Genomic DNA, 10,889 nt, shown 5'->3' on the forward strand with positions numbered 1-10,889 from the left:
TGGATGAGTGTCAGAAGCAGCTCGGCTTTGGGGAGGTTGTTGGAAAGGAAAGGGGAAGGTGAAGGGAGAAAAATGCTTAGGGGACCTGAGGAAGAAAGGAGAAGATGGAACAATAGGCAGAGCACTGTGGATTTACCTTGCTGCCGGGATACAGCTGGAAGGCTGCAGCGCCTGTATCAGTGTCACACAGGAGCAGGGATCTCTAGTGAGACTATATGTAATCTTCAAAAAATGCATCTCAAGCCACAGGCAAAGAAGTACAGTAAGTTTGAGCAGAGCTGAGAAAAATTCCCGCTACTTCAGCATCTAGTGCAGGTGTCTGTGTAAGCTATCAACAAGTCCCATGCCAGTGATCTCAGCTATGTTGTCAACAGGTTGCAAGAAGTGCTCGCAAGACTTGTTATAGTTTTCAAGTGATTTAACTCCTCAGTGAATTCTTTTTTTTTTTTTTTTTGGCTTTGCTTGTTTGCAACCAGTCCTTTCTGATACTTAGGAACGCTGTTGCTGTTGTTGGTAGCGTAAGGCAGGTTTTTGGAACAACTGGAGAAGCTTATCTCCGTACTGCACTTCCATAAACACCAGGTGTGTGCAGAGTGTATCCCTGCCCAAATCAGCAAGAAAGTCAGAACCCACGAGTCAGGTACTAATAGGCTCATGAGGCAAGTGTTCTTTAATTATCTGCCGAAAGACGCACTTTTTAACCTTTCACACTGGAACACAGGATGGGTTTCCATGTTAAAAGAAACTAAAAGCAAAGCCATTGCATCTGTTTGGTTTTAGTTCAATCTGCCACGTAGTATTTCTATCAGTTCTTTTTACTTATCTTTATACATGTAAGCAGCCAGTTTCAAATGGTAGCATTGGTCTAAGTTCCATTTTTTAACAAAGATTGAGTAAAGTAAGTGTATTTCCAAACAAACTTTGGAAAAATGCGTTAAACAGGCTAAAAACTTTTCACGATTTTTGCACGCTTAAGCTTATTAAGTCATACAGTACATTCAATAAATCGAAACATTGGCATTCCCTAAGTGTTTTAGCAGTCAGCATCCAGCTACGTAAACTGGACCAGACTTCAGATATAAAATATTATAGTTTTCTGCTTCAGGGTTTTCCCAGAGGCAGTGTAAAATAAATAGTTATTTGTTGTAATTGCAAGACAAAGCCCCAAAGGATTAGACTGGAATCCTCGTGTTCAGATAAAGTTGGACTAAACCTCGCTTCAGCAGAGACTCAAAGCAATAATGTATTGGCACACAGTATTCACCATCTGCATTCAGTAGCCATGAATATTTAAATTCCGATGTTCCTGGTATGGTTTGTATTAGGATGTCATGTATCAATGCATTCCTAAATTTCGCATGCAGCAGCCAGAAAGCGGTAACTTATTACAGAATAGGCAGCCTGAGCGATTCTGGGGAGCTACAACACTGTGGTGAGGGCTACAGAGCTAGAGGAGGGTTTCAGGGTGGCAGTTTGAAGCCGCCTTAAATCTAGGGGCACCTGGGGAAATATGTAGAAATCAAGTATGGTGGTTTGGTGGATCCAGCCCACGTGGCTGCATGGTGCTCCCTGATATCATGAGCAGATAATTAATGTGCTCCGTGGATGGCTGTGACACCGCAGCAGAGGCACGTGTCCAGCTGCAGATGGGTTACAGGGTGGAACTGGACTTTGCATCCCTATCTCTCAATACTGGAAGGGATTTAGAAAAAGATGGAGAGTATCTGCACCCTCCCACGTGTAGCCATCCCAAAAGCTACCAGATGTGCAAGACATCCAAGTCTTCCAGAGAGAAAAATAAAGAGAGAAAGCCCTGCTGATACAGGACAGAGTAACAAGGTCCTAATGGTGAGGGTTAAAGGGAAGGGTTCTTTTCTACCACAGCAGTCGGGGAGTTTGACCACAGGACATGAGGGAGGTAGCAGCATCATCTACCCACACTGCCTGCGCAATCATAGTAACTATTCCCTCTCTGTCTGTCAAGGATTGGAACGTTCCTAAAACACACCTGTCTTCTGAAACACGATATTTTATACTTGTAAAAATGCAGATTCATGCAAGAACAATGGGGCGCCACTTATTTTTCCTAGAGGAGGCTTAACAGAAAATTTGATGAAGCCCTCCAGGATTGTTGGAAGAAAGCTCATTCTCACACTAGAATTTGCTCTCTGAACTGGCAGCTCCACCTAAGTCATCCCAGAAAGAGTAAAGTGTTTTCAAAAATGTATCTGTTTTCACTGCATCTGCTAAGAACCTTCCTGTACAAAGAAATAAAGGACAGTCAAATTCTGGAGCAGGCTTGGACTGACATTAGCACCCCTATGAGAATCCTATTCAGAATGAAACCCATTCACCAGGAAAATCCCTGCCAGGAGGAATTGCTCCTTTTGCTGCCTCGTGTCTGTTTTACAGCAGCATTGAACAAGTGACACCGACAGCGCTACTCTTAACTGCAAGCGAGGAGACAAAATGGCCTTGAGTTTGTACTGCAGATTAATAAAGGTAGCAAATGGGGCACTTCTTGGGTACAGACCTGCTAATGGAACTGTAACACAGCCTCCCAGAGAAGCTGATGAAACCTCCAGAGAAAGTTTTGCTGTATATTTTGACGTTCAGATCATAGAACACCTGTTGCCGAACAGTTGTTGAGGTTTTTAGCTGAAGCTTTAGGTTTGTAGCCATTAATACAACATCTGATGTTTCTGTACCCCTGCTCCTGAATATAGTCATGTTAGAGGAGACAGGTGCAAGGAGCTGAATTGTTCTTTGAGGGATGGTTTATAGTAAGGCGAGGGTATGTGAGTCCGGCCACAGCAAAGCTCAGGAGGTTATTCAGTGCTTTGGTGTTACATGAATCCAGTCAGAGTCTTAATCAAATATCTCCAAATATAATCTAGAAAGGCTCAGGGAACAAACAGAATGAATAATCAAAGCATGAAAAAAGAGGCAAGTCTTGGGGGAAAGAAAAAAGACAAAGGAAAAAGGAGAAAGAGAAAAGACAAAGGAAAAAGGAAAAAAGAAAAAAAAGTGCAAGTTCTACCACAAAAACACACCGCTACAATTGGAAAGAAAATTCTTGAGCTGGCCCCAGTGGCCGCTCCCTGTGCTGCTGGAGATCAGATGTATGAAGCTGCAGTTTTGTCTAGCAATTGGAGTGAGTTAAGGACAGGATGGATATCCGCCCACATTTTTTCAGCCTTCACTCTGTCTCCTGACTTTTGTGGGTTTAAGTTACGTTCTTAATGCTGTTTCAACATAGTCATCTTCCATGCACTTCTTTAAGTGCCACTCAAAGATGAGAAAAGGAGAATATTGCAAGGGACGTTGTCAGAAGATACTGTCACAGGAACACTTTGAAGGAATTTCATTTGCAAAACCAGCAAGTATTTACCCAGTCTGCACCAGATGAGGGGTGTCTCGGCCCGCTGCTCAGAGAGGGAAGATGCTAATACTGCTCCTGGGCTGCTCCTTCCCAGGTCTTTGGAGACCTGAGTTCACGTGCCACATACAGAGCATGCTCATGCGTGTACTCAATAACAGCTCTCAGTTTCCCTGCCTCAGACACCCCCTCGGTTTCTAAATGGGATCAGCAGCATTTTCCTGCTTCCCAGGGGTGACAGAAGACACATTAAAAAAAAATATGCTGGTGCTGAGGACTGTGTTTGTATGAGGAAATGGCCTCAAGTTGTGCCAGGGGAGGTTTAGATTGGATATTAGGAAAAATTTATTCACCGAAAGGGTTGTCAAGCATTGGAACAGGCTGCCCAGGGAAGTGGTTGAGTCACCATCCCTGGAGGGGTTTAAAAACCGTGTAGATGTGGCACTTAGGGACATGGTTTACTGGTAGACTGGGCAGTGTTTGGTTTATGGTTGGACTCGATGATCTTAAAGGTCTTTTCCAACCAAAACAATTCTGTGATTCTGGAGGAAGGTTGATCTACTGCTCTCCAGTTATCAGGTATTTTTCACTTGAATGTCCATTTGTCTCCAGCCTGGGAAAGGCTCCCTCATTTCTGGGTACCTCTGGACTCTTTTGCCCCTCTATTACTTTCTACACTCTCTCCAGTTGTTGTCAATCTTCCTTCACTCCCTCCTTTCCAAACAGTGGCTGTCATCATTTCTGTCCTGCACATGTAGAAATGGAAGCACACGGCAGTTCAGTAGCTCCCTCCATGTGTCAGAACCGGTGGGTAGCGGAGGCAGAAGACCACCACTCCTCATCCTGTGCCTCTTTCCTCCCAGTTTGTGCTTCTTTTCAGACAAGAAGCCACAGTAACTGCTGGGGAGCGAGCAGAGCAGAGCCAGGGTCCTGGTTTGCCTGCCTGGTTTGGGAAGGCTGCCTTCCCTGCCTCTGCTGCCTGCTCCTGGCATTTCTGAAGGCAACACGTGTTCCCAGGCCAGGGCATGTAGTGGGATATATTTCAGCCTGGAAAATGCCTGCGTTGGTCCATAAAGCATGTTTTCTATTGTTTCCTCCCCTGTTTGGCTCGAGGAATTGCTGCTTCCAAGTCCGTATTTCATATCCCCTTGCCCCCAGCACCCACTGGCTGCAGGGAGGGCTGGATTCAATGCACAAGCCCCAGAGTAGGCAGGGCAAAAGGAGGACAAAAAGTCTGATATAAGGTAGGAAGAGTAATTCTTGCACCCAGCTTAGCAGCCAGCATCCAACTGATGAGTCTGCGTTGAGCAAAGGGGGACAGGGGTATCCATCACCATCTGGCCTGTCCTATATTTAGGCAGTGATGCAGTTATCGTGTGGGAGCTATTGCATCCATGCCTGGCTGAGCAGAAGACACATGCCCCAAGCTGAGAGGTGACTGGGAGCCGCGGCTGCCGCTGAAGTCAGCTGGCTCAGGTGGCCGCTCGTCACGCGGTGATTTTAGACTCAAGGCATACTTGTTACGAGGAGCCCTGGGAGGTAACCTGATCAGAGCGGCCGTTGCTCAGGACTGGATGTTTTGGGAGTTATATTAAGAGACCTGGAGCCATGCTAAAGGTTAGAGCAACTTTGTCCTCCTGTCAATGGAGATGTCTTGTCCAGTCATTAGATGGGATGGTGAAAACCCTCTTCCTTCCTCTGCTGCTACCTCCCAGTTAATTAATTCAGCACTGTACACGGGCAAAGGCTGCCCATGACCTCTAGCTCAGGAGCCTGTGATATCCAGAGTCTAACACAGTCCCATTAATGCTTTCAGGAGGTTTTCCTAGGAAGTTTGAAGGTCTTCACCACTTGTGATGTTGGCTTTGTTCAAGCCAGTTAAAAACACACCTACTTGAGGGCTGTTTGGCTTTTTAAACTGTAGGTTTTTTTAAGAGGAAGATGCATTACTACCTGCATATCCTTGAAGATGGATTTTATCCCTGTGGCTCATGTATATGTTTGGGGGTGGCGAGTACCCCACTGGAGTGCCAGGATGAAGATGGCCCTCACAGACGTCTCTTCTAGTGCTTTTCACTTACTTTTATTGAACTCATCAATTTAAGACATGTGGGACTATCATCTCAAAACAGAAGCCCTGTGGTGACAAAAATCTCTCCTTTTGGTGACGCATAAAACCCAGTGTGGTAACAACCTTCTGAAATTTCTAATGAGCCAGGCACGAGTTTCTACATCTGTCTTGGTGATAGTTAGGGGGGAAAAAAGAAAAACCAGAACAACAAAACCTAGCAAACCTTTTCTCGTTAGCAAAGGTAATTCCTCTTGGGCAAGTCAAATTTGCAAAGCTGGGGAGAAGCCTAGAGTGGAAATCAGAAGATGGCACAGATATGGGACTATCTAAAGAACAGTGTTGTTGTAAATAAGGAAAACGGGGTCTGTAGGAAGCTCTGCAAAGGTTGGGAAAGGCTGGTTCATGTTTGCCACTGGAGCCTGGTGTTGGTTTTATTCTCTGTATGATTTGAATTTCTTTTCTTTTTTAGGCATTTTGGAGTTTATTAGCCTGGCAGTGGGGCTGGTGAGCATCCGTGGGGTGGACTCGGGACTCTACCTCGGCATGAACGAGAGAGGCGAGCTGTATGGGTCGGTAAGTTTAAGGTTTTGTGCTGATTCCAGCACTGTATAACCTACACAGGAATACAGGCTGCGGGGCCTCATCAGTGTCACGAGCTGTGTCTGTCCCAGGCCTCCAGAGTCCCTGGGCTGCCACATACCTCCATCCTACCCCTGCTGCCACTGTTGTTACCACGTGAATGGTTTGTACAAAATCGGGTTGCGGAGGAAGGATACACTCCTGGGGTGAGAGCCCATGGTGGTGCCCAGCTTGGGGCAGTGCCTGGGGAGCTGAGGGATTTATCAAGCTTTTGCCTTTCAGAAACAGTGTGGCAACGGTCAGCTAAAGGCAGGAGGGAAATTTATCGTAAAACCAGGGGCTGCTTGTGTGTTTTCATGCCTGAGTAACACATCAATTTTATTTTCCATCTGATCAGTATCTGCACCTACCTGCAGATTTTATATTTATACTATAGCTCTTTAACTAACAGAAGCTGAAGTGTTATTTTATTGTAACATTCTCTACAGCTCCTTTTAGGAGGGGAGTTGCTCAAAATTTCCTAGAAGTGCCCTTTTCAGACTTAAATTTTCCATGTTTTGCCAAAAACCAAGTGTAAACTCCTTGTTAGTTTTTCACTCCACACAAACTCCTGATACCTGTGAACTCTCCCTGACATCACCTGTAGCAGATTCTCCCTCATCCTGTGCTGCTGTAGGACAGAGAAAACAGCAGACATCCCATTTCCAGTCCAGGCTCAGGTTTCTAGTGGTAGCTCGTGAGTTTGTGGTTTGTTCCCTTGGTTTGGGCCGTGCCCTTAGAGCTGTGGCTCGTGGGTTGCGCTGCCGCAGCCGGGACCAGCTCAGGTCCAGCTCGCAGCTTTTCTGCCCCACGTTACTGAACCTGCCCCACCCTGGAAACCACTTTGAACACAGGCAGGTGCTCCAATGAGCCAGCCCCAAAAAGACAGGTAAAGTCTCCAGCAACCTGAAGAGAGCTGAGCTCTCCTCTGCTCCTTTCTATTTAAGCTTTAGGACTTGCAGTCAAAATGTCAAGTCTTAACAAATGGGCAGAGGTGCTTCCCACAGGTTAACTCAATTGTTAATTATTTAACTAAACTCAACATAAAATAGTTATTTCTAGTTAGCTAGAAAATCACTTCTATTTTGAAAAATTAATTGCATTCTAGATAGACATTTTTAAGTTTCCTTTTCTGTAGCTGCTTGCACTTCATTGGTGCTTTTTCTTCACTTGCCCCATTGCCTTTAATTCAACTCATCACCTGTGTGTGATTTTTTTTTTTTTAAATGCTTCTTTGTAGATCACAGCACTACCCTGTGTGTGGATTTGTTAAGGCTGGATCACGGTAAATTTAAAATGAAATAAAATAAACCAGTTTTAAACCAAAGCAGAAAGCACTTACTTCTAACCAAATCAGATCAATCTCATAGTGTAGAAATTTAAACTTGTGTACTATTCATAACCTTTGCTTAGCAAACAGGAACAGTAAACCATGAGTTTCCATCAGCTTTCCTTCTCCCATTCCCTTCTGAGTCTGCCACAGACCCTTTCACTATTAAGATGCACTTTCTGATGTTTATATGAGATAATCAAATACTAGTGAGTTGGGTTTGTGTGGCTGCCTTTTGGTAGCACCGATAACTTCTTTTTCCACTTAATTTCTGTGTCTGCCCTAAACAAAAGTTAAATGTGGAGACAGTGGTTAAATTACAAATTACAAGACAGATACAAAGTAAAATCAGCAGAAGTCCATAAAACACAAAAAAAATCTTAAAGCATCTTCTGAAAGCAGGGCTGGAGCCTACACCAGCACAGCAGCACCTCTCCTGTCAGGCCCTGAGGCTGCTCAGCAGCTCCTGGAGTCACAGATTTTACTTGTGCCTGCGGAAAAGGAGGACACGAGCCTGCATATTCCCTTCTGTGCTTTCAAACCCTGCAGCTCTCGTTATGGATCAACAGTTTCATGATGGGTTAATCAAATTCTAGGGCCTGTGTTCATGTTAACAACACAGAAACAAAAATAGGATAACATTTTGCGACACTTCATCTGGAAACAGAATTGACCTGAAGACATAATCACGGGAGTTTTCTCTCTGTCGTTGGATCTTGTGCACCAGACAATACACTGACAGGATCCTGCAGGGACGCAGGCGAACGGCTGACCCAGACTGTGCAGAAGTCACGAGCCAGGGCCCCAGATAACCCCGGAGTTTTAAAATCTGGGCTACGTGGGTTGTACAGTGATTTCAAAATCAAAAGCCACTACAATATTCTTAATTAAAGGTCCATAAAACAGCACCCAACAACAGCATTAACATTACAATGGTATTTTAGGACATCACAGTACAGCAGTATTTCTAAATGTTCAGCAAGTTTATTATTTCCCTCTGTGCCAATTTTGCCTGATCTGTGTGTTGATAGAGCCAGAGCCAGCCATCCCCGCAGTGACACGTGGAGTTCCCTCGGGACAGACGGCTTTTCCTGTCCCTGTTAACCTTGTGCCAACGTCTCCCTTCAGCTTTCCACCAATTTCAGAAACACAACTAATACTTAGAGCAGCAAAAGTCGCAGGCAGCGCCTCACACGCTGCCTGTGGGGTGTCAGGCTCAGTGGGGGCATCCCAGGGCTTGGAAAGAAAGAAATGGCACCTTGCAGAGTCACCCCAGAGTCTGCAAACATTTGACACAGACACTTTACCTCCAAAGAGCCCAGTGAAGAGCAGGTATTCTGGGGCAAAACAGCAGCGCACGAGTTCAGCCCGTCAGCAGTTTCCAACATATTCTGAGTAGATGGCATCCTAGGGGAAGAAAAAAAACCAAAAAAGTCTGTGTTTACTGACAGATGTGGGGAGAGAAACCCCAGGTTACTGGTTCCCCAGGTGGCAGGGGCTGTGGCTTTTGGAGGGCTCACAGCTCACCTTGGGGTTTGTTTAATTAGCAGCAAAACATTCAAAATAGGTTCTCTGCATGCTGTAGAGCAGACACGTTCCCTACCCGGACAGGTTACAGTGAAGGTGTTTGTCGTATGACAGCATCCAGCCTGTGCAGACTGCCTGCCATCTGAGAGGGCTCCCACACCTCCAGCAATCAACCCATTGCGTTGAGAGTTTTGTGATGGTCCTGTTTTACTTCGTTATGGGACACCCCACCTTCTCCAACTTCTTCTTCCTTTGGTTTCCTTCCTCCTCCAACTTCAGAGGTCTTTGAGTCCCAGCTGGTATGGCTTGTGCCCATTTCCAGCTCTCACCCAGGGGAGACATCCCCAGCAGCACAGTCCCTGTCCTCAGGGCAGCTAGGAGAAGGTAGCTGGGAAAATGATAGGAAAATAAAATGAAGGAAGCAGGAAAAGATTTTTTTCTTTTTTTTTCTTTTTTTTTTAACTTTTTGACACAAATGTCCTTTTTCTTCCTCTCCCACCTCTGCCCCAACACAGAAGAAGCTCACACGGGAGTGCGTTTTCCGAGAGCAGTTTGAAGAGAACTGGTACAACACGTACGCCTCCACCCTCTACAAGCACCCCGACTCGGAGAGGCATTACTACGTGGCTCTGAACAAGGACGGCTCCCCCCGAGAGGGGTACAGGACTAAGAGACATCAGAAATTCACTCATTTTTTACCCAGGCCTGTGGACCCTGCCAAAATCCCTGCCACGTACAGAGACCTTTTCCACTACAGGTGATGTTACCTGCAGCTGCCCCGTCACTGTACATACTTGGGTTCCCAAGCTTTTTCCCAGAGCACTCTATGAATAGTCATTCCATCGTTCCTGTAAGTGTAGATGACATAGGAAAGCACTTCCACTGAATTCAGACACTGCTGTTCCTCCTTGTTTCAAGCGCGTATCAAACCTGGGTTATTTATGGGGGTGGGGGTAGGGGACGGGAGGGAACCCTACATATAATCTTTCGTTTTCATTCACTTTCTTTACCGTTGCTACAAGAGAGACCGAATATTCAATCTTATGGTTGCTTAAAGGAACAAGCAGGCGAGCAAACCTGATCACCAGGGTGGGGGAAAAAAACAAATTAAAAATGAAGAGAAGGAAAGAAAAACTGCTGCAGGTGCTGCTGCTCAGCTGGGGATGGTTTCCTGCTAAGGAACAGCCTTTCGAATGGGACCCTGCTTCAGCAGCCTGGGAGTTTGCTACATGGATGATGCGACATGGACTGGTCCTGACATGTGGGGGTTTTTCCTGCTGTTGGGGTGGGAATGGGGTGAGGAACATTATTCAGATGTAAGCATGGATACTGTGCATAAGGACAAAACTATTTATAAAAATGTATATGATATTTATTTTATATATTTATTTATTTCAAAATAATTTTATTTTTAATGAGAGATGCTATGACCGGATTTTCATCAGGAAGAATAAGGTCCTACTGAAAAAGGGGAAAAAAAAAAGAATTTTAAGAGCTTATCGGCAATAAAATTGTCTTTATATTGTAGATTTCTTGCTAGCCCTTTTTTTTGATGCTCTTTAACAATTAACCCAGTATTTCCCCATCAATATGAATAAGACCACCTCTGAAAAGGCTTTGTATGGTAAAGATAAATTACCTAAACCCCAAAGTCTTGTACGAGGAGGACATCAAGTTGTATCTGGAATGGACCTTGGAAGCCTGACCCCGCTGAAGTGACCGCCTGGGTGTCTAATGAGCCGTCGTTTCCAAGAACTGCAAGTCCAGCTCCTGCCTCTGCTGTGACACGGGTGAAACAGTTTCTTGGGCCACTCCAGGCTCCAGGCACAGCTCAGCCTTTGTAGCCATCGGACAGGATCGCCCCGGAACGCGCGTCAGCATCGCTGTGAAGGCAGGAACCTCCCCGGCACGGCCGCTGTCCTGGGGCTGCCCCTCCCCTCTGTGGCCCCACGAGCCTGTGAAGC

At 45.5% G+C, this 10,889-nt stretch overlaps 1 protein-coding gene across 1 annotated transcript; it reads left to right on the plus strand.

Annotated features, from left to right (window-relative positions):
- Positions 1 to 5,919: 5,919 nt before the first annotated feature.
- LOC104525633 (fibroblast growth factor 16) lies at positions 5,920 to 10,385 on the plus strand (the record flags this gene model as incomplete). Its single annotated transcript, XM_010168844.2, has 2 exons — positions 5,920 to 6,023; positions 9,441 to 10,385. Coding segments are annotated over 2 exons (350 nt in total), but the record flags the coding sequence as incomplete, so codon positions are not given.
- Between the last annotated feature and the right edge of the window lie 504 nt (positions 10,386 to 10,889).

This window comes from Antrostomus carolinensis, unplaced genomic scaffold (assembly GCF_000700745.2).
Source record: "Antrostomus carolinensis isolate BGI_N321 unplaced genomic scaffold, ASM70074v2 scaffold6155, whole genome shotgun sequence".
Classification (NCBI taxonomy): domain Eukaryota; kingdom Metazoa; phylum Chordata; class Aves; order Caprimulgiformes; family Caprimulgidae; genus Antrostomus; species Antrostomus carolinensis.